The following is a 25,217-nucleotide window of genomic DNA, read 5'->3' as shown; positions in this document are numbered from 1 at the left end:
AAGGGTTTAATTTACCTTGAAAATAACCAGTATTCTATTTGTCTAAGCCCAGTGAGAATTTGTGCCAAGCAATTTCATTCATTTCACAGTGCCTAGCACACAACTGACTGTGCGGTAAATATTAAATAAATACTTGTTGGTTGATGAAAAATGTACATGGCAATGCTGTGTACACACAGGAAGCAGAAACTTGAAGTGGTCAGACAAATTAGAAAGCAATGTAAGGTCTGGTTCTGCATGTCAATAGCATTTTCAAGGTATACAACTGAGGAAACAGATGAGAAAAAAAATGTGTCCCATCCATAGTTCAAACATGTTCTTCCTCTTTGAGTGCCAACACTTTATTTGCAAAAGAAAAACTAAGATTAGGATAAGATATTTTTAATTATATATACACAATATACTTTTAAAGACCAGTCATTTTATTGCTTAATATGTCTTTTTGAATTAAAAAGGTTGCCTGCTCAAGATACTTACATTCAGAATAACAACATACTACCTGAAACCTTTAACACATAAGCACCTATTTACTAGACTAAAGCTAGCCTTGAACTTTTAGTAGTGTATATGATTTTAAATTAACCCTGCTAAATACCAGACAAAGCTCATAACACAGACTGCTAGCTTATAACTGAATTAGGTAACTACTAAATACTCATTAGGCAAATTACAGAAAATAAAGGAAACATACTCATTCCTACAGCTTCATGAATGCCAAAATTAAAGATGATATAATGAGAATTTGGGATTAAGCAATTGTAATTTGGCTGTAAAATCTCAATGGCTTACACATTTTAAATTGAAATAAAACCTCTAAGCATCTTTTCCTTTAGAAAAATCACACATTTTAAAATAGTGTCTAATGGAAGGACTATTAAAACTACAATGGATCATAGCTGTCAACTTTAAATAGTGTCTTTCTCCTTAAGAGCTTAAGTTTACACACTGGTGCAACACCACAAATGCAGATGCTACAAAGAGAGCTACAAAAAAAGCCACAAATTTTATTCACAACACTTTGCATATAAAGTTTTCCTTCTGCAGACTTGTGTGGAGTTGAAAATAAAGGATGCTAATATGCACATTATGTAGCATATAAAAAGAGAGAAAGAAAGAGAAAGAGATAAAACACTTTAGTTGAGTGAAAATTCATATATCTACTGAAAATCTGGGAGAACTCATATCCACTGTACTCCAAATTTACCCCTCAGTGACAGAAAAATACTATATGAAATGGAAAAAAATTAAATATGATTTAATCAATAGCTGATTACCTTTAAAACTTTGGGCTTCTTTTCCCTCTGGGGCCTCTTGTTTTCCTTTACAACCTAAAAAAAATCAAATTGCAAAATGAGCCTCCGTTTAAGAGAAAAAAAAAATTAGCTCCCACACCCCCCCCAAATTTTTTTGGCTATTTCTCTATAAAACTACTTATCCCATCTAAAATCATCAACATGTTTGCTAGGCAGAACCTAAAGAGCTTATGTAAAATGTATACTTTAAAAGTCACTGAAAAAAAAGCCTTGCATAAAGATGAAGTAGGGAAATACCCTTTTTTCCCCTTAAAGTCTGTCTTAATTAGCCTCTGCATTCTTCACAGCGAAGCCCACGAGGTAGCCATCTTGCTTGCTTCTGCAGAGGAAGCCTCTACAGTGGAACAGTTCTGCAAACTGCTTTTTGGTATTATTATCATGGTGTTTAAAGGCAGCCCTGGCCTGCCAGCACTGTAGACGTGCTGGGCATGCCTTTTGCAAAAACAGCCCCACAAAGAGTGCAGCCAATGGCAATGCAGAGCTTAGCAACTCCAAAGTGATCTTCTCTGCCTAGCCTTCCTAGACAAAGGATCTCCTGTGCGGCTCCGCTCTCACCACAGGACACAGGCAGCCACAAGCTGCGACATGGAGTTCGCTGCAGAGGATCTGGTCCCGCCGAAATCACAGGAGGCTTCAGCAAAAACAATGCACACAAATCCCCAGGTCTCCACCATCGGATCGATGGCGGAGTCTCCCTGATTAGTAACCTCTTGGCGGCTCCGAGGGCAGGTCTGCGCGGGGGGGTTGGGGTGGTGGGGGTGCATGGCCCTGCCTCCAACATACAGGAGATATAACTGAGCTGAGGGGGGCATTTGGGCTTGCTGAAACTCTGGAAGGTATTGTGCATTTTTACTTTATAAGGCAAGGCTAAATATTGGCGATATTTAAGGCAGGGAGGTTATGTGAGGACACTGTAGGCTCAGCTGTTGGGCTGCGTGTCTCATTCCTCGGGAACCACACCTCTCTGCAGCCGGCGCTTTGCCCAGAAACACAGCAATTTGATTTCTGTCAATAAATGTCCAATGACAAAGGCAGATTAAAAAATAATAATAAAGCCGCTTAAAAGGAAAAGGACAGGATGAGGACAAGGGAAAGGGGAGGAGTTTTCAGAATACACTTGCCACTCTGAGTGGCTGGCGATTTCAAAAAGCTTTCTCTTTCTTGCTCTGGATGTTTCTGATGACCTTCATTTCCCCCAAGAAATTTGTCGCTTCCAGAAAGTGGACTCATACTTCTGGGACATAAGAAGCACCTTTGGCTCCTCTACCTTCCAAGATCTTCAACTGTCACCGAGCATCTCTCCACAAAGCTGCCAAGCAGGTCCCCACGTGGAGCCTGTCTGTGCACGGGCTGATGATCAGACACGGCCACTTGGTTCTCAGGGACTGGGAGCTGAGCCAGAGGTAGAACTAGCAGCCACCCACACTCAGCACACCTGGACTACCCCCTGCCCCCGCCCCCATGCCGAGTGGGTGGCAGGCACTGGGAGAGCAAGGCACCACAGTTGGAACTTGCCAGACTCTGGGAAGGACAGAGCCAGAGGAGTCTAGCCCCTCCCTTCAGCCCCTTGGACAAGTAATAATGGCAATAGACAAAGAACCAGGACAGCTGTTTGAGCTGGCAGGTCTCAAGGTCACTGCCAAAATTCGGTGCAGAGGCCAGTCACAGTGCCATCACAGCCACCTTGACAGCTGCACAGATCTCGGGAAGACAGCTTCAGCTCCATCCTCACAGGGCCAAAGTCTCAGCAGCACATTTGGGGGATTGGCAGGAGGGCCTCTCTGGCTGCTCTGCCAAAGATGGGTTTTCCACTTGCAGTTGGATTCAGAACAGATTCCCACAACCAGAAATCAGGAACAGAGTGAGGGCCGGAAAGCCTGTATTTCATCACCCTTGATTCCTAGCCTTTCGGTTTGCCACAAAAGCACGCTTTTCTAGTTGGAATGGGAAATCTAACATGCATTGTTTTCCCGCTTTAAACTACCTCACCCCCACCCATCCACCCTCAAAAATTTTAACAAATGTAAGAAGCAAGCAAAACCAGTGGATTGTAACCTAACCACGTTCACCACGGCAACTTCAAGCACACTGAGCCCACACTAAAAAGCTCTCTGTGGGGAATGAAGCAAACATGAAATGGGTCAAAAACAGGACCAAATATAACAGGATTTGAAAATGGGTGCAAAACCTTTTAGCCCTATGTTTCTTTCTCTTTGGAGGCTTGTGTGTGTGTGGTAAATTATAGAAAACAAAAAATGTTACATTTTTACCATTTTAAAGTGTATAATTTAGTAGCATTAAGTATATTCATAATATTATGCAAGTATCACCACTTTGCATTTCCAGAACTTTTTCATCATCCCAAGCACAAAGTGTATACACGAAGTTACTCCCTACTCCCTACCTTCTGTTAACTTTCTGTTCTACTTTGTCTCTATACATTTGCCTGCTCTAGGTACCTCATATAAGTAGTATCAAGCAATATTTGTTCTGTTGTGAATAACACTGGGTATGCAAGTATCTGTTTGAGTCCCTGCTCTCAATTTATACCTAGGAGTAGAAATAATGGATCTTATGAAAATTTTGATTAATTTTTGGGTGAGGAAACACCAAACTATTTTCTGCAGCCAAGCCACTTTTTTCTTTTTCTGCCATGTTACATTCCCATCACAGAGAAGGCAATGGCACCCCACTCCAGTACTCTTGCCTGGCGGACGGAGGAGCCTGGTAGGCTGCAGTCCATGGGGTCACTAAGAGTTGGACACGACTGAGTGACTTCACTTTCACTTTTCACTTTCAAGCATTGGAGAAGGAAATGGCAACCCACTCCAGTAGTCTTGCCTGGAGAATCCCAGGGACGGGGGAGCCTGGTGGGCTGCTGTCTATGGGATTGCACAGAGTCGGACATGACTGAAGTGACTTAGCAGCAGCAGCAGCAGCAGCATTCCCATCAACAAGACATGCAAGGATAGTCCTACATTTATTTCTTAAAGTGTTTTCCATTTCAATTAAAGATTATGTCTCTCCCCTTGAATACCTGAATAAAAATTTTTTAAAGCGTGAACATTTTCTCAGGTTGATTGCTCATTGTTTAGTAAAGTGGTCATGATATATTAAGATATATATATATTTTTTCCCCTCATCATATGGCTTATGGGATCTTAGTTCCCTGACCAGGGATTGAACCTGGGCAGTGAAAACACAGAGTCCTAACCACTGTATTACCAGAGAATTCCCATAATTATATATTTTAAATAATTTCATTACCTGTGTGACCCATAATGTATGCCTCAATAAAATAAAATAAATAAAAATAAAATCAGGATCAGGGTGTTAGGTCTACTAAATATCCACACTGGTGAGAAGTTCATTTTTTTTTAAAGCCCCATGGGCAGGCATTTTCACTGCATGGGATACTCATGAAACTGCATAATACTCCACTTGATAACCTAAGCAAAACAAACATCAAAGGTCTGTGTGCAGTGTTCTGTAAAATGAATTAATAAATAAAGCCAAAGTTCATCCCAGCTAATGAGAGTTAATGGAAGTGATCATAGCTAACATTAACTCCGAATATCCAACCGATACTACACCATGAAAATCTGTACTTGTTTGAATACAGAATACATTGGTAGCCTCTACTGGTTGTGACCATCTGTTCTAAATTCTACACTTAGCGATTTATCCATCTCAGCTCAAGGCTTAGGTGATAGTGAGCTTTGATGGAGAAAATAATCAGAAATTACTTGCAGAGAAAGTGGAGGTCAAGAGAGCCATTTCCACTCTCTTATTATTCAGAGCAAAATGCATACAACTAGATCTTATTGAATGATAAATTCAGAAACTAAGAAACATGATGTTGTAGTCCTACTTATTCAGAACTGATTTTTGTTACTTAAGTCTATTTGTTTATTCCAACCTAACCCTAATCACAAGGAACTCATTGCATGAGTTGATATTTAATTTTGTAATTAACTCACGTGTACTAGGTTCTTTCAAATGTTACAAAATACTTCTATCTCTTTACTCTTAAAAAATCACATAATTGGAACTTCCCTTGTAGTCCAGTGGATAAAACTCTGTGCTCTCAATGCCGGGTGCCTGGATTCAATCTCTGGTCTGGGAACTAGATCCTGTACCCTGCAACTAAGACCCGGAGCAGCCAAATAATAAATATTTAAACCCCTCTCTCCCCACCTCCCCAAAATCACATGATTACAGAGATTAAAAAAGAGTATCAGGGACTTTCATGGTGGTCCAGTGGTTAAGAATCTGCCTTGTAATGCAGGGGACACAGGTTCCCACATGCCAGGGGGGAACTAAGCCTGCGCACCACCACTAAAGAGGCCACATACGCGTCAATGAAGAAAGACCACACGTACAGCAACTAAAACTCAACACAGCCAAATAAATAAATAAACAAAATCGGAGAAAATTTAGGTCATAGATAAATCTAAAAGGTGAGACCCAGAGAAGTGAAATTACTTAACTCAGGTTACATAGCCAGTTAGAACTTGAGCCTGAACCTAACCATCTTACACAGCTCTCTCTATAACTTCTCATTTTCAGTACTCAACAATAGACATTTATAAATATCTAAAAAAATAACCTTAAAGGAACTGTCTTCGAAACCATACCCTTCAGTATAAGAATATTGAATCATTATGTTGTACACCTGAAACTAATACTGTAAATAAATGATTTTTTAAAATCAATTATATTAAAAAAAAAAAAAAAAGAACACTCACATGCATCATTTCTAGCCTAGAACAGCAGCTCAAGAAGGTTAGTATTTTAGGGGCTTCCCTGGTGGGCTCAGTGGTAAAGAATCCTCCTGCCAATGCAGGAGACATGGGTTTAATCCCTAGTCCGGGAGGATCCCACATGCCATGGAGCAACTAAGCCCATGTGCCACAGTTACTGACCTTGTGTTCCAGAGCCTGGGAGCTGTAAGTACTGAAGCCCCTGTACCCCAAAGTTCCTGCTCCACAACAGGAGCAGCCACTTCAATGGAAGCCTGTGCACACAAGTAGAAAAAAGCCCACACAGCAATGAAGACCCAGCGCAGCCAAACAAATAAATAATTTAAAAAAATTTTAACTAGTATTTTAAATTAACATTACATCAGGTGTACTTTTTAAAAATGTATTTTTTGCCCTCAGAGGTAAATCTATGAGTAATTTCAAAATCCTACTTCTATTTCTAAACATAAGGAATTCTGCACCCATAAGAAACTAGATATACAAATACTGACTAGGAGGAGTCTTCTAAATTAATCTCAAGAGTTATTCACTATGCCCCAATATTGACACCTCTGCAGCACAAAATCCTTCTAATATAAGCTATTGTCTCATCTCCCATGAAATCATTTTATATTTCTTTTCTTACATACTGTTGGGAGACTCATGGCTTTTGCACTGAAACCTTGGTAAGATATTCCAAGTACCATCTTTTGTAGATTTTCAATCAACAAGAATAAAAAAAGAGCAGCTCATACTTTAACAATTCTAATGGAGATCTTAAAATCAGTTTGATTTTATTTCATGTGCGAAATAAGAACCTGAACTGCTAACACTGGAGGTCTTCCTGGATTATAGGCACAGTCTTTCCCTGTGCTTTCCTCCCCCAGTTCCTTCTCTGAGGCTTATCTACAGTAGCCCTTTTCTTCTCTAAGGGGCCAGGTCTCCCTAGTACCCAACTGCATTCTCTCTAGCAGTCCTGCTTAGTGCTGGTAAAAATAACTGCTCTTCAATAGCTAGAACTAAGGAACAAGTGAACAAAAAGTGATCTTCTGCAGTTGCCAAGCAAGGGCAGTTGACAATGAGGTGAACCATAATGCCCAAGACTAAATGGGGCTGAAATATCACCTCGCCCCAATTTCTTCTCAACGGTTCTTCATGCTAACTTAAAACTGACAATCATACTCCCTCTATTACAGTCTAGATCCATAATTTGAACAGAGAAATCCAATAACATCATCTATGTGCTTTTTTTGTCAAAATCAAATCACAAAGGATGCTGTGATTTAGAAAAAAAATTTCCCCCTTTGTGAATGATAAGATGAAGTTTCCTTCTTATTATTGCTAGTCTGTCCTATATTTTATAATTAATATTACTTATTTATTTGCTTTTATGCAGTGTATCTGTAGACTAGGCGGTATACGAATAGAGTAATGCTTTCCATCCACTCATCCCTCCTAGCCTGTGTTTCAATGTCCCAGAGTTCAATTAACAGAACAGGGAAGCTGCCCTGAACTGAACTCAACACTCTGGAAATCTTTCTTTGTTTCTTTGTTTTTAAAGGAAGTTCTGTACCTTTGGGCTCCTTCTCTACATCATGCAAGAAAGCTGAAAGTTGACTCTAGAGAACCTTGTATCCTCAGTTTTTGATCTAACAGCAAAATCTTAAAAATATTTTGTTTCACTGAGAAGCTCAAAGCATTTACGCACATACAACTTGTTTTTTAAAAAGTCAGACCTAGGTGTCTCCTAAATTTAGGAAAATCAACCTCATTTGTTAATTCATGTTTTTACAATGAAATTCCCCAATTTAATAACCAAAAATCCTTAAAAGAATAGTGTTGTTTTATAAACAACTGTTGGGCACTCTCAATATGTACACATGTTCTGGGCTTGCCCTCCAGTCCCTCGGAATGTACCATCTCAGAAGACACATAAATAGATAGTTATAAAGTAGTATAGAATGGAGATGAGCCCAGAAAGCTATATAAGACTAGAGAAGTCTCCCTAGAGGATGTGACATTTATTTCCACTCAGACCAAAGGATAGGTAAGAAGTTGGTTAAACACAGGAGAGAAGAAAGGTGTGTGCCCCAGATGAAGGTAACAACATGTTCAAGGACACTGGGAGCACTGTGGCTATTGACAGTCACACTATGGGGAGAAATGTATGTAAATAGATGCACTACTACTTGGGCATTGTTGTTATTGTTGTCACTCGATCGTGTCCAAGTCTCCTGTACAATGTTACAAACCTCCGTCCACAGTTCTTTAGGCACTCTGTTTATCAGATCTAAATCCCTTGAATCTATCTGTCACTTCTACTGTATAATCATAAGGGATTTGATTTAGGTCATATCTGAATGGCCTAGTGGTTTTCCCTATGTTCTTCAATTAAGTCTAAATTTTGCAGTAAGGAGTTTCTGGTCTGAGCCCCCTAGTCTTGATTTTGCTGACTGTCTAGAGCTTCTTCATCTTCGGCTGGTCATTAAGCATGCATATGAAGAGATGTAATCAACCTTTAATTCTATACCATTCAGGTTTCAAATGTTTCTATTTCAACCTTCAACTTTCCATTATTGGTCCCTTCAAAACCTAACAATGATACTCCTGTTAAGTTGTTCATCACAAATGTCAGCTACCTTTTCAAGAGAACTAAGGGCTCCCCAGGTGGCTCAGTGATAAAGAATACCCCTGTCAATTCAGGAGACATGGGTTCAAAGCCCTAGGTGGGGAAGATCCCTGGAGGAGGAAACAGCAGCCCACTCCCATATTTGCCTGGAAAATTCTGTGGACAGAGGACCCTGATGGGCTACAGTTCAAGGCATTACAAAGAGGTGGACACAGTTGAGTGACTGAGCATGCACAAGGAGAAATGACTGGTTTATCCCAGACCTGAAACCCTTGTATTTTACCTGTTTAAAATTCCCACATATAACTAAGTTTCCTAATCAAAGAAAAGCAATATTTTGAAAATCAGTGTATGTAGGTTTTTGTTGAGATGAGGCCAGTTACTCCAGAAGGGTTAATGTCTTTAGTTTTTTAGCTAATTGACTAGAGTCCCACACAATATTTGGAGAAGAAAGATTTGTCTGCCTAAAAATGTCAGTCTTTCATCTGGGTAACTGGTTGTACTAGACAGATGCTTCTGATGGTTGGAGAAAGGGAAGTCCTTCCTTTGTTCATTCCAGAAATAGAACAGAGAACACCAACTATATTAGAGGCACTGCTTAACACCTGTGGAATCTCTGACTCAATGAATAACTTCTGCATTGAAATTAACTCAGGTAGAGAGAAAACACAGAAAACTTGCCATGGAACCCATAATATCTACAATTATAGAATGCCTAAAATTAGTCTTTTTCTGAAGTTTGTTTGACTTTCTTGATAGCCAAATACTGGGCACATCAGTTCTTGTTTAAAATAAATGATTCTCGATATTCTTAACAGAGACGTTTCTTCTAACTTGCGAGTACCATTTCACTGTCTGAAGGGATCCTTTTGGGCTTTTGCAATGTAAAGCCCTTTAGGAATACCTTGTGGGATCAGAAGGAGACATATTTGTCATAACAGGAAAACTAAAAGGTTATTTTTCACTACAGTGCACCTTAGATAACAGGTATGGAGCACAAACTTCTACCTGTGTTAACTGTGCAAGTTTAAATGAAAAACTTGTCTATGATTATCAGGACTGTTTTAACCTAACTGATTATAATGGCATTTCCATAGATACTCTTAACGACCAGTTGAGAAAATGCAATTTCCTCCCAAATCTGTTTGATTTACCTGATTTCAAAATACTTATTCAAAAGGCACAGTAGCTCTTGTTGTTTAAAATAAATGGCCCTTGATGTTTTTACTAGATATTTATAAGCTATGAATTGGTATTTTCCTTGCTCATAACAACAATTCTTTCATGCACATCACTTGAGAGTAAGTCAAACTGCATTCATCGATGCTGTGATTGTTTCTAACTTGATGAAATATATACCCATATTTTTATAGGGCTACTTTTGCTAATAATCATAATGAAGCCTTAGTGACTTGGTGGGGGGGATGACCAGTATACCTAAAAATTCCCTAATCGTAGCTATGCATGTGATGAAAGAAATTACTTTAGATTTTTTTGAAACAAAAATATTCTTTCCTCCAGGCCCCCTGTTCACCTTAAGATGTTATATTACACATAAAATATAATTTATTTTATATACTATAATAAAATATAATAATAAAATATTTATAAAATATAATATATTTTACACATATTGTTAAAATATGATATTGTACAAGATCAGTATGTTCCTGTTGTTGCTGTTTGGTTGCTCAGTTGTGGCCAAATCTTGGTGACCCCATGCACTGCAGCACACCAGACTCCCCTGTCCTTCACCATCTCCCAGAGTTTGCTCAAATGCATGTTCATTGAATTGGTGATGCTATCTAACCATCTCATACTCTGGTGGGATCCAGATCCCAGTGATGCTTATTAACTGTGTGACCTTGAGCAAGTTAGCCTCCCGTAGACTTTGTCCCCATGAGGGACAAAGCTGACATTAGGGTTAAATGCTATAATGGCTATGAAAAAGCTTATGGTATGGCAGCTGACTTCCAGGTGTTCCACTGTAGCAACAGAGAACAATGTCTGTCATTAATTAAGAAAACAAGTACAAATAAACAAGGTATTGAGCAGTAAAAACTCATTTAATATAAAAATGGAGGTATTCAAGCAAACAGTATTTCAGGACATTGGAACCTCTCCCAGATAAGTCTAATACTAACAAGATTTCTGATAGAGTTAGGGCATGCTAATTTCACCATGGAATATAACCTAATCTTACATTTATTAGTTTAAAAGAAAATGAGGGAGTTCCCTACAGCAAGTGGTTGGGATTTGGCGCATTATCACTGCCGTGGGCTGGGATCAATCCCTGCTCAGGACACTAAAATTCTGTGCTGGGGTGTTGGGGCGTGGGGAAGAGAATGTGAAACTGTCACTTCCAGTTGTAACAGAATTGGTAATTTGGAACAACTGCTTAAGACAAAGAAAAAATACACAAAATATAAAAACATTTGCATAGAGGCATAGAAGAGTGAAAAATTACCATGATAGTGTAGAATTAATTACCAGACCAGAATTTAGAAAGGAATGAGGTCCAGGGAGGGTAAAAGTTTCTTAAGGAGAAACTAAAAATGGAAAGAAAAAAAAAAAAAGAGCTAGAAAGATGGTTTAAAAGACTGTAACCTTTAAGATTAAAGATCTAAACGTAAGACCAGAAACTATAAAACTCCTAGAGGAGAACATAGGCAAAACACTCTCCGACATACATCACAGCAGGATCCTCTATGACCCACCTCCCAGAATATTGGAAATAAAAGCAAAAATAAACAAATGGGACCTAATTAAACTTAAGAGCTTCTGCACATCAAAGGAAACTATTAGCAAGGTGAAAAGACAGCCTTCAGAATGGGAGAAAATAATAGCAAATGAAGCAACCGACAAACAACTAATCTCAAAAATATACAAGCAACTCCTACAGCTCAACTCCAGAAAAATAAACGACCCAATCAAAAAATGGGCCAAAGAACTAAATAGACATTTCTCCAAAGAAGACATACAGATGGCTAACAAACACATGAAAAGATGCTCAACATCACTCATTATCAGAGAAATGCAAATCAAAACCACTATGAGGTACCATTTCACACCAGTCAGAATGGCTGCGATCCAAAAGTCTACAAATAATAAATGCTGGAGAGGGTGTGGAGATAAGGGAACCCTCTTACACTGTTGGTGGGAATGCAAACTAGTCCAGCCACTATGGAGAACAGTGTGGAGATTCCTTAAAAAACTGGAAATAGAACTGCCTTATGATCCAGCAATCCCACTGCTGGGCATACACACTGAGGAAACCAGAAGGGAAAGAGACACATGTACCCCAGTGTTCATCGCAGCACTGTTTATAATAGCCAGGACATGGAAGCAACCTAGATATCCATCAGCAGATGAATGGATAAGAAAGCAGTGGTACATATACACAATGGAGTATTACTCAGCCATTAAAAAGAATACATTTGAATCAGTTCTAATGAGGTGGATGAAACTGGAGCCTATTATACAGAGTGAAGTAAGGAAGGAAAGAAGGAAAGTAAAGAAGGAAAAACATAAATACAGTATACTAACGCATATATATGGAATTTAGAAAGATGGTAACAATAACCCGGTGTACGAGACAGCAAAAGAGACACTGATGTATAGAACAGTCTTATGGACTCTGTGGGAGAGGGAGAGGGTGGGAAGATTTGGGAGAATGGCATTGAAACATGTAAAATATCATGTAAGAAATGAGTTGCCAGTCCAGGTTCGATGCACGATACTGGATGCTTGGGGCTAGTGCACTGGGACGACCCAGAGGGATGGTATGGGGAGGGAGGAGGGAGGAGGGTTCAGGATGGGGAACACATGTATACCTGTGGTGGATTCATTTTGATATTTGGCAAAACTAATACAATTATGTAAAGTTTAAAAATAAAATAAAATTAGAAAAAAAAAAAGACTGTAACCTTGAAATTAAAATACAGAAGCAGTGGATTGGCAAACTCAAAGAGTTTAAATATTTGATTCCTGTCAAAAAATTATATTTTTGTAAAATGAGCTTATAAAATTCTTTTCTTAAAATTTTTATTGAAGTATAGTCAACTTACAATGTTGTGCTAGTTTCTGGTACATATCAAAGTGATTCAGTTTTTTATATGTATTTTTTCTTTTCCATTATAGGCTATTACAAGATATTGAATATAATTCCCTGTGCTATACAGTAGCTCCTTGTTAAAATGATCCTATAAGATTCTTATACAACATCTCTTTCGAAGTTTCACAGGCCTAAGATAGCAGCAATAAACTTAGCATGGCTATCTTCAACCAGTCCACATTTTGGTCCTGCTTCTCTGAACCCTCCAGGTTCTTTGCATTTTGATTGATGCCCTTGCTCAAGGACATGGTGGTTAAAATGAGCCCTTAGCATATAGACCAAAGGCTCTAATCCAAGATCAACTGTGTAGTCTTAGACAAGTTACTTGGCCTATCTAAGCCTCATTGTCTTATTTTATACATTGGTGGATGAATGTACATTTCATAGGACTATTGTAAAGATGAAGTGAGACAATGAGCATTTCAGTTTTTAATACAGTTCCAGGCACTTAGTATGTATTCAATACATAATAGTTGTTATTAACCTCTTTGGATGTCAATGTTTACCACACACCAGTTTCACAGCCATGACTAGTATCATTCAATTAGACCAACATTTGCTTGATGCATATCAAATGACAAGCACCACACAATTTTTGTGCCCCCCCAAATTAACTTGTTTTAATCCTAATGCCTAATATAAAGAATTCGAAAGTTGGGCCTTTGGAAGATTCTTAAGTTATACCAGTTGAATTGAATGAGATTGTGGGGTCTCTGGGAGTCGGACATGACTGAGCGACTTCCCTTTCACTTTTCACTTTCATTCATTGGAGAAGGAAATGGCAACCCACTCCAGTGTTCTTGCCTGGAGAATCCCAAGGACGGAAAGCCTAGTGGGCTTCCGTCTCTGGGGTCGCACAGAGTCGGACACGACTGAAGCGACTTGGCAGCAGCAGCAGCAGCGCATTCTAATGGAGAAGGCAATGCAACCCACTCCAGTACTCTTGCCTGGAAAATCCCATGGACAGAGGAGCCTGGTGGGCTGCAGTCCATGGGGTCACTAAGAGTTGGACATGACTGAGCAACTTCACTTTCACTTTTCACTTCCATGCATTGGAGAAGGAAATGGCAACCCACTCCAGTGTTCTTGCCTGGAGAATCCCAGGGACAGAGGAGCCTGTTGGGCTGCCATCTATGGGGGGTTGCACAGTGTCGGACACGACTGCTGCGACTTAGCAGCAGCAGCAGCACATTCTAAAAGAAGCTCCAGAGAGTTCCCTAGCCTCTTCCACCATGTGAGGACACAGTGAGAAGGCACCAGTTATAAACCAGGAAATGGGCCTTCACCAGAGCTATGAGCAGTGAATGTCTGTTGTTTATAAGCCACCCAGGCTGCAGTAGTTTGTTGTAGGAGTCCAAATGGACAGACTTGAAATAGACACTTCTCCAAAGATACACAAGTGGTCAATAAACACATGAAAGGATGCTTGACATCATTAACGAGAGAAATGCAAACCGAAACCATCCTGGAGTATCACTTCACACCCACTAGGAAGGCAATCACAAAAAAAGTCAGATAATAAGCTTTGATGAGGATGTGGTGAAACTAGAACCCTCATACATTGCTGGTTGAATCTGAAATGATATGGCTGCTTTGAGAAACAGTTTGGCAACAAAAAGTTGCCATAGGACCCAGCAGTTACACTCCTCAGAATATACACAGCTCCAAAGAAATCCCTAGCCTCTTCAACTCAGAAATTTCCCCAGCCTTTCCACACATATTTTTGTGTGAAAAAATATTTTCACACAAAAACCTGTACACATTTGTTTGTAAATGCATTATTCATAATAGCTAAAAAGTAGAAACAACTCAGAAGTCCATCAACTGATGAATGTTTATACAAAATGTGCTTATTCATGCAATGAAAAAATATTCAGTCATGAAAGTACTGATAAATGCAATGACAAGGATAAAACTTGAAAACATTAGGCTAAAGTGAAAGAAGTCAGATACAAAAGACCAAATATTGTATGATTCTAGTTATATGAAATACCCAGAATAGACAAATTCATAAAGACAAAAAGCAGATTAGTGGTTACCAGGAGATGACAGAGGGAAAAATGAGGAGTCACTGCTTAATTATACTGGGTTTCTTTTTTGGGGCGATGAACACATTCAAGAAATAGATTGTGGTAATGGTTGTGCAACCTTGTAAATATACGAAAGACCGGGAATTCCTTGGTGGTCCAGTGGTTAGGATACCAAAGTTCCATGGCCGAGGGCATGGGTTCAATCTCTGGTCAGGAAATTAAGATCTTGAAAGTCATGTGGCCAAAAATAGATAAAAAATACAAAATATTATATAAATATAATATGTATTTAAATATATATATAAAACACCAGAAATGTCCCTAGAAAATGAAATTAGGTGAATAAAGAATGTAATTTAATTTTATGTTGCCTAGTAGACAAACCTCCCTGCAATTCTGTATCAACTCCTAAACAAGTTACTTACTCTGTCAAGAATGGAGGAAACTAACACACACACACACAAACACACACACTTCTCTCTAAACCTAAACTGGATGCTGCTGATGCTAAGTCGCTTCAGTCGTGTCCGACTCTCTGCGACCCCTTAGATGGAAACCCACCAGGCTTCCCCGTCCCTGGGATTCTCCAGGCAAGAACACTGGAGTGGGTTGCCATTTCCTTCTCTAATATGTGAAAGTGAAAAGGGAAAGTGAAGTCACTCAGTCGTGTCCAACTCTTCGGGACCCCATGGACTACAGCCTACCAGGCTCCTCTGCCCGTGGGATTTTCCAGGCAAGAGTACTGGAGTGGGTAAAAGTCCATGGCTTACATGGAAACAACCTAACTGTCCATCAATAGAGGAAGGGGTAAAGAAGATGTGGTACATATGTATACGGGAATATTACTCAGCTATAAAAAGGAACAAAATGGTGTCATGCAGGTGGACCTAGAGAGTGTCACACAGAATGTAGTAAGTCAGAAAGAGAAAAACAAATACATATTCACATATATATGTGGAAACTAGAAAAATGGTATCAAAGACCTTATTTGCAGAACAGAAATAAAGACACAGACATAGAGAAAAACATGTAGACACCAAGTGAGCGAAAGGAGTCGGGGCGGGGACGGTGAATTGAGAGATTCAGACTGATATATATGCACTACTATGTTTAAAACAGATAAGTAATGAGACCCTACTATGTGTCACAGGAACTCTATTCAAGTGACATAGCACTGTAAAGCAACTATAGTCCAAAAAAAAATACCTCCATGACTTGAATCAACTGTGGGCTTCCACTGTCTTAACCTCCTACTTCCTCCTGCCTTGAACCTACTTTTGTACTTTAACAGAAAACTCACCACAAAATGGTATTCTATATGAAATATGATATGAAAATTAGCTGTGTAGTGTGAATGTCTAGAATACAGCAGAAACACCAAAACCCTTTCATTATACAAGGACAAGAAAATAACTGTGGCATCATTGTCTGGCCGGAAACCACAACTATAATTCCGTATCACATGGGAATGGTGAAATCAATTCATTCATAATGCGTCTTAAACCTCTAGCAGGAAAAATGCATTTGCAGATACTGTGAAATGGCACGAGCTGGCTACTTCTGCAGACTTTAGCTGCTGCTGCTGCAGCTAAGTTGCGTCAGTCGTGTCCGACTCTGTGCGACCCCATAGATGGCAGCCCACCAGGCTCCCCCGTCCCTGGGATTCTCCAGGCAAGAACACTGGAGTGGGTTGCCATTTCCTTCTCCAAAGCATGAAAGAGAAAAGTGAAAATGAAGTTGCTCAGTCGTGTCCAACTCCTAGTGACCCCAGGGACTACAGCGCACCAGGCTCCTCCATCCTTGGGATTTTCCAAGCAAGAGTACTGGAGTGGGGCGCCGTTGCCTTCTCTGCAGACTTTAGCTACTTTCCTCTAAAAAACCAGAGTCAAATAGCAAGAGGGAAATGGGTGAAAGTAATGAAATGGATAGGCAAATCTCCACAAGGATAAAACAATAACCACCACATTTAAGCATCCATAAGTAGCAGGGACTCTTCCAGGCTCTTTGTAGACCTCAGCGCTGCTCCTCAGGACATCCTTGCTTCACAGGTCTGACTATCACAATGTTAAATCCATTCTCACAATGGAGGAATATCAGAACTCTTCATATAATTTAATCATAGTAACAGTTGTCAATTTCATTCCTTCCAAGCCTTAAAAGATTAGTGTGATTCTCTTACTTGTTTTTATTTTGGAGGGTAGAAAACATTTCGGTGAAATCTAATGAAAGTTAAAGATCATCTTTCCAGAAAAACGCATAGAAAGCATATCATTTTGAGGGGATGGCATTACAGAGCACTGAAGTCCATCCAGATTAAAAACCTCTGCTGTAGTTCTAACTTTATCATTTTTGAAACATTATATGAAAGACAAGTGTTGGGATCATTGAAATTAGGATCAAATTAATCTTAGGAATTCTTGTCTAGCAACCAAAAACGTGGAAAGTGTAGCAGGACTAAAGCACTAATATAATAATAAGTTTAAAAATTCTGTTTTTTCCATAGTAGCTAAAAATACACCAAGTACCTAATCTGATCTGGCTAGTATCCAGTCATTAGTTAGGAGGTATGCTGAAATGCTGGCTCAAGCTCCATCTATGAGAGGGCGTGAAGATGTGTTTAGCAAAAAGAATGTAACAGAAACTTTAGTTTCTCATTTTTTGAGAAGGAAATGCACTTGATTTTCTAAAAACAAACAAACAAAAACCTGTACTACAAATTTTAGGTTTCCAAAGGTGATAAAGGTTTAAGAAACTGTTGTGTGTGTGTTAGTCACTCAGCTGTGTCAGACTCTTTGCCACTCCATGTACTTTAGCTTGCAAGGCTCCTCTGTCCTTGGGATTCATCAGGCAAGAATATTGGAGTGGGTTGCCATTTCCTTCTCCAGGGGAATCTTCCCAACTTGGGGACTGAACCCGGGTCTCCCACATTGCAAGCAGATTCTTTACCACCTGAGCCTCCAGGGATGCCCCAATAGGCTTCCCTATTTAGGCAATAATAAATCATAAATTATTAGCAAAATACCCAAATTTCAGTTACGCTAATACTTCTAGCTTGACGTAAAGGACTAGTAGATTCCAGTGTCAAGAACACAATTTTAAATGGGAACCAAGATTTATACAGATAAAAAAAGTTCACTAAATATAAAATAATTCATCCAGTTATGAAAAATTATTTAGTGGGTTATGTTCATTATCCCAAAGGAATATTATACACATATTTTTAAAACCTTTACAGATTTTTACTTACAAGGGAAATGCTGATGATATACCAAGTAAAAATAAAAAGGAGAAAAAATTTTGCCCCAATCAACTTTAACGATGTGTGTGTGCACACATTTAGCTTTATTGTAACAAAGCAGTTTGTATACCTTTAACATTTTAAACTGAGATCATCTTTCCTTTCCAGTGAAACAAAAAAGAAAAATAATTTAAAACAATGGTATTTTTCAAATGTAGAAAAAATACTATATACTCATAGCGGAGAAGGCAATGGCACCCCACTCCAGTACTCTTGCCTGGAAAATCCCATGGATGGAGGAGCCTGGTGCGCTGCAGTCCATGGGGTCGCTGAGGGTTGGACACGACTGAGCGACTTCATTTTCACTTTTCACGTTCATGCATTGGAGAAGGAAATGGCAACCCACTCCAGTGTTCTTGCCTGGAGAATCCCAGGGACAGGGGAGCCTGGTGGGCTGCCGTCTATGGGGTCACACAGAGTCGGACACGACTGACGCAACTTAGTAGCAGCAGCAGCAGCATAGCGATTGCCTCTAGATAATAGAATTAAAGTTTATCTTTTCATATTTGTTTCTTTTTTCTTTCTTTTTTGCTGCATGGCCTGCAGGATCTTAGTTCCTGGAACCAGGGATTGAAACTGTGCCCTTCGCAGTGAAAGCATTAGTTCTAACCACTGCACTGCCTCTTCTAAACTTTCTAAATGCAAATTACATCACTTTGATTTAGTATGTCTTATTACTTTTTAAATAAAACGTAAGTTCTTTATGTAGAAACTCAAACCATTTTAGAAAAATTTAGTCAAAAATTTAAAGTCATGTATTTTTTAATATATCCCTCCTACATCCAAAAAATCCAGTCCTCAGAGGTAAACGGTTCCAATGTTTGGTTTGGTAGGCATGTATCCTTCTAGAATTGTTTTCCGAAATTCCATTTACAAGTATAAAAATGTAATTTTGAGTTTTCATGGTCTTTTTTCTTTTGAATTTTGAGTTGTCTAAACTTTGCATCTTGGTATAACTCAAACTGCAAATGGACATGGCTGTAATTTTAAACAATACCAACAACTGCTTCTTTTTAACATATTTTTAAAGCACTGCTTACCTTCCTAAAAACATTTTTCTCAAGTCTTCTTCTTAAATTTCTATTATAGGTATGTCATGATTCTAATATCTTTGGTACTTGAAAATGACATATATAGGATAAACCCCAAAATTTTTGGAGTCCTAGTTGCTAAGATGATATAGTAAGGATATATGGAATATGATGGTTTACAGTGCACTTTTTTTTAAAGATACACTAGTATGTGACATAGGCTGAATCTTACTTTTTTTATGATATTTCATTCATTCATTGAGTCATTTGTTCAACAAACATTTGTTGAGCACCTATTATGTGCTGGCACCTTCCCTAGCCTGGGCTTTGGCTTTAGAAGTAAACATCTCACCTCTAATCATTGCTTTCTCATGATCCCCTTCTTTTTAAAGCTTCTCTGGTAGCTAAGCTGGTAAAGAATCCTCCTGCAATGCAGGAGATCCCAGTTCGATTTCTGAATCAGAAAGATCCCCTCGAGAAGGGATGGGCTACCCACTCCAGTATTCTTGGGCTTCCCTGATGGCTCAGATGGTAATGAAACAATCAGCAATGTGCGAGATTTGGGTTCAATCAGTGTTCAGTTCAGTCACTCAGTCGTGTTCAACTCTTTGCAACTCTATGAATCGCAGCACACCAGGCCTCCCTGTCCATCACCAACTCCTGGAGTTTACTCAAACTCATGTCCAGCAAGTCGGTGATGCCATCCAACCATCTCATCCTCTGTCGTCCCCTTCTCCTCCTGCCCCCAATCCCTCCCAGCACCAGGGTCTTTTCCAATGAGTCAACTCTTCGCATGAGGTGGCCAAAGTTTTGGAGTTTCAGCTTCAGCATCAGTCCTTCCAATGAACACCCAGGACTGATCTCCTTTAGGATGGACTGGTTGGATCTCCTTGCAGTCCAAGGGACTCTCAAGAGTCTTCTCCAACACCACAGTTCAAAAGCATCAATTCTTTAGTGCTCAGCTTTCTTCGCAGTCCAACTCTCACAGTCAGTATTAATGGGACATAAATAAATCAGAAAAGAACAAGATTTCTCTTGTTGCTTACTCGTTGCAGACATGAGCTGATGCTAATTACCATAGAATTTCTGGATAATCATGACTTGAGCACCTAGTCTCATTATCAAGGTAATGATTTGAATTGCTTAGATTAATCTGAATCATTTGTTAGTTGTGTTTTATTTTACTATGAAATTAATGCAAAAATATTTGATTACCAGGTGTCACTTAGTGGTAAAGAACCCATCTGCCAATACAGGAGACAGAAGAGATGATAGTTCAATCCCTGCATCAGGAAGATTCCGTGGAGGAGTGAAAACCAATCCACTCCAGTATTCTTGCCTGGAGAATCCATGGACAAAGGAGCCTGGCAGGCTACAATTCATGGGGTCGTGAAGAGTTGGACATGACTGAAGCGACTTAGCGCACACACACACAATGCAAAAATATGTGATTTCTGGTTTTACTTGTGCCACATCCATTATAGTATCACAATGACAGCCTACTTTATAAAGAGAATGACTTTTGCAGCTTTGAAACAATCAACTCTTGAAACACTAATCTGGAATAATTAAAAAAAAAAAAAAAAAGTCAAGAAGCTAACCAGAAAGAGCTGGGGACACAAGCTCTATAGCAATATAAACGTACCAAACTACAATGCTCACTAGTAAGTGACAGTATAACTTGGATAATATGGATATTAGATGAAGGTGTTAAGTCAGTTTCACATTTTTTTTCTGGATAAGATGGTCTACACAAAATGGCAAGGTAAGATTTGAACCATATTGACAAGATTCTAGAAATTAGCATACACTGATCAGAATCAGTCAAGATCAGCATGGTTTTGTTGACATACTTTATTTTTTTTTTATTGAAGTATACTTGATATACAATGTAGTGTTAGTTTCTGGTGTACAGCAGAGTGATTCAGTTTATGTATTCTAAACATGTAAGGTTCCTAGACACCAAAGGCTCTTTTTCCTATGGTCAGCTCTGTGGTGAGGTATGCTACTGAAGACTCAGCAGTGATCCAAAGAGATTCCTTAAAGGCATATTTAAGGACATATAACATCTGCCCTCAATTGCAAAACTTGGTAGCAAAAATTTGTTCCATATGCCATATATAACGCATGCCAAAATGAAATCCGGCTGTTTGAAAACAGTAAGAAAAGCAGTGGCCAGGAGAGGCCTGTCCCACTCCACTCCTACTAACATGGATAAAATAAAATCAAACAAGTATGTCAACCAATTCCGAAGAGACATCTCCAGAACCAGACTGTTAGCACACTATCCATTGGATAGTGAACAATTACTTGTTCCATTTGTATCATATAATACTATTAACTTTTAGCCTTTCAAGTACAACCTATAGGTATTGCTATTTTTCCAGGTGCACTTTCTATTAGCTAGGAAGGTAGCATGGTAACAAATAGCACATTTATGGTGTTATCTAGTAGCTATTAATTTAACCAAGCATAGAATAACCCTTTAATATTTGGGGGGGGGAAATCAATATTAACTGGAGTACGGAATTTCCTGGCAGTCCAGTGGTTAAAACATAGAGCTTTCACCATGGTAGCCAGGGTTCAATCCCTGATCTGGGAACTAAGATCCCACAAGCTGCCTGGTATGGCAAAAAAAAAAAAACAACCACGCACACACACACACAAAACTGGAATAAATATTGAGACTATTTCACCTTGGCAACCAATTCACAAAGTGCTTAGTCATTCAATTATTCAATTCATGTAATTAAAAGGTCAGTTTTCATTCCGATCCCAAAGAAAGACAATGCCAAAGAATGTTCAAACTACCATACAAATGTGCTTGTTTCACATGCTAGGAAGGTAATGCTCAAAATCCTTCAAGTGAGGCTTCAGCAGTATGTGAACTGAGAACTTCCAGATGTTCAAGCTGGATATACAAAAGGCAGAGAACCAAAGGTTTAATTGCCAGCATCCATTGGATCAAAGAGAAAGCAAATGAATTCCAGAAAAACATCTATCTCTGCTTCACTGACTACACTAAAGCCTTTGACTGTGAATCACAACCAACTGTGTAAAATTCTTAAAGAGATGGTAATACAAGACCACCTTACCTATCTCCTGAGAAACCTGTATGTGGGTCAAGAAGCAATGGTTAGAACCAGACATGGAACTATGGATTGGTACAAAGTTGGGAAAGGAGTATGTCAAGGCTGTATATTGTCACCCTGCTTATTTAACTTCTACGCAGAGTACATCAGGTAAAAGGCTGGCTGAATGAAGCACAAGCAGGAATCAAGATTGCCGGGAGAAATATCAATAACCTCAGATATGCAGATAACACCATCCTTATAGCAGAAAGCAAAGAACTAAAGAGCCTCTTGATGAAAGTGAAAGAGGAGAGTGAAAAAGCTGGCTTAAAACTCAACATTCTAAAAATGAAGATCACAGCATACAGTCCCATCACTTCATGGCAAATAGACGGATTTGGCAAAATAGTGACAGATTTTCTTTTCTTGGGCTCCCAAAATCACTGTGGATGGTAACTGCAGTCATGAAATTAAAAGTTGCTTGCTCCTTGGAAGAAAAGTTATGACCAACCGAGACAGCATATTAAAAAGCAGAGACATTACTTTGCCGACAAAGGTCTGTATAGTCAAAGCTATGATTTTTCCAGTAGTCACATACGGATATGAGAGCTGGACCATAAAGAAGGCTGAGTGCAGAAGAATGAATGCTTTCAAATTGTGGTGCTGGAGAAGACTCTTGAGAGTCTCTTGGACAGCAAGATCAAACCAGTCAATCCTAAAGGACATCAACCCTGAATATTCACTGGAAGGACTGATGCTGAAGCTGAAGATCCAGTACTTTGGCAACCTGATGGGAAGAGCAGACTCATTGGAAAAGACCCTGATACTTGGAAAAACAGGATAGGAGGAGAAGAGGGCAACAAAGGTTGAGATAACATCACCAACTCAACAGACATGAATTCGAGGGAACTCTGGAAGACAGTGAAGGACAGATAAGCCTGGCATGCTGCAGTCCAAGGAGTCACACAGCTTCAGACACAACTTAGCAACTGAACAATAAAGGTCTGATACTGAAAAGCACCCTCGCTACTTGTAAACTTCTTTCACTATTCAATAAATAGAATAATGCATGTGTCAATATGCTAAATCACAAATACATATAAGGAATACCTAGCCAAGGGCAAATTCCTAGATGACTATGAGTTACTAAGTTAGTGGTTTTAATTATCTGTATTTCTTAATATGGAGAACTGAACAAAATTAGGTAGAAGAATAACACTTTAACTCTTGTCCAAAGATATCACTGGGAAGACTATTATCACCTTGTTGTACAATTAAAATAAATCACTGGGAGGCAAAAACACAATTTCCGATCAAAAAAAGTAAATCAAAATTGCTTTTATTTCTCCCAGACATTATTAGTTAACGTCTTGAAAACTGGCATATACCTTTGGGGGCTAAGTATATTTTATAAGAAAAAATAATTCTGTTTTTAAAATGCATATTTATTTCATATAAACATTAATAACAATATTAAGATTTAAAAACTATAAATGTATTTTCTCTCTCTCACTCCAACCCTCAATAATAAGTAAAATAATTCTGATGTGAGGAACAAACAAACATATGAAATATATTTGCTTAAAAATATTCTTGGTTATCAAAGTAAATGGGCTTCAATCATTGATAAGCATGTAAAGTATCAAAAGTCTGGTATCAAATGGTTAAAAATAAAACAAATAGGTCTATATTGAAAACTATAAAATATTGAAGTAAAGTAAGACATAAATATAGTATGGTCATGAACTGGAAGATTCAATATTGTAAAAAATGTCAGTCTCTCCAAATTGATATATAGATTCAACAAAAACACAATAAAAATTTCAGCATGGCTTTTGGTGGAAATTTACAAGTGGATTCTAAAATTTGGGTATTCCCTGGTGGTCCAGTGATTAGAACTCTGAACTCTCACTGCCGAGGGTGGGTTGGATTTCTGGTCTGGGAATTAAGATCTGACAAGCCAAGCATGCCCGGTCCCGAAAAAAGAAAAAAAAGTCATGAAAGAACAACCAAAAAATAGCATAAATAAATATTAAAAAAAATTACTGAAGGACTTATATTACCAGTCAGCAAGAGTAGCGGTAAAGCCTAATAATGATGCGGGTTTAGATACAAAGATAGAAAAAAAGGCCAATGAAAACAGTCTATAAACAGATTCAGAACTAATCAATCACCTGGTTTGTGACAAAGTTGATGCTGTAGTGGGGAAAGTACAGTCATTTCAGTAATGGTGCTGGTCAAGTAGATACCCAGATGAAGAAGCATGAATCTTGACTCATCTCTCACACAATATGCAAAAGTCAATTCCATATCTTCATACAGCTTAATGTGAATGGTTTTAAAAAGTAGCTTTTAAAGAAGAAAACAAAAGAGAACAACTTCATGACCTTGGAATTTGCAAAAAATAGACAAAATATTCTTAAACAGGAAATAAAAAGTTATTAAAAAGTTACCATAAAGAAGAAGAGTGGTAAACTGGACTACATTAAAGGTAAGAATTTCTATTCATTCAGTACTTCCCTGGTGGTCCAGTGGCTAAGACTCCGAGCTCTGAATGCAGGGGGCGCCCAGGTTTGATTCCTGGTCAGGAAACTAGCAAACAGATCAAACTAGTCAATCCTAACGGATATCAATCCTAAATATTCATTGGAAGGCCTGATGCTGAAATGGAAGCTCCAATACTTTGGCCCCTTGATGCAAAGAACCGATTCATTAGAAAAGACCCTGATGATGGAAAAGTTTGAAGGCAGGAGAAGGGGAAGACAGAGGATGAGAATGGCATCACCGACTTAATGGACATGAGTTTGAGCATGCACCAGGAGACGGTGAAAGACAGGGAAGCCCGGCATGCTGTAGTCCATGGGGTTGCAAAGAGTTGGACGTGACTGAGCGACTGAACAACAGGGAACTAGAACCCACATGCTGCAACTAAGGCCTGGTGCAACCAAATATATCAATAGTTTTTAGAAAAAAAGAAAAGAGTTTCTGT

At 38.9% G+C, this 25,217-nt stretch overlaps 1 protein-coding gene across 4 annotated transcripts in view; it reads right to left on the bottom strand.

Annotated features, from left to right (window-relative positions):
* TET1 (tet methylcytosine dioxygenase 1) overlaps positions 1–25,217 on the bottom strand; it is a 138,521-nt gene that overhangs the window by 92,617 nt on the left and 20,687 nt on the right. For all 4 annotated transcript variants that reach the window (XM_010852179.1, XM_010852181.1, XM_010852182.1 and 1 more), the window contains exon 3: positions 1,275–1,328. In XM_010852179.1, coding sequence (XP_010850481.1) covers positions 1,275–1,328 — 54 coding nt within the window. The remainder of the gene's footprint in view (positions 1–1,274; positions 1,329–25,217) is intronic.

The sequence above is a fragment of the Bison bison genome, unplaced genomic scaffold (assembly GCF_000754665.1).
Source record: "Bison bison bison isolate TAMUID 2011002044 unplaced genomic scaffold, Bison_UMD1.0 scf7180017864309, whole genome shotgun sequence".
NCBI lineage: Eukaryota > Metazoa > Chordata > Mammalia > Artiodactyla > Bovidae > Bison > Bison bison.
The sequence above is the reverse complement of the archived record's forward strand: the minus strand, read 5'-3'. Positions and strand labels throughout refer to the sequence as shown.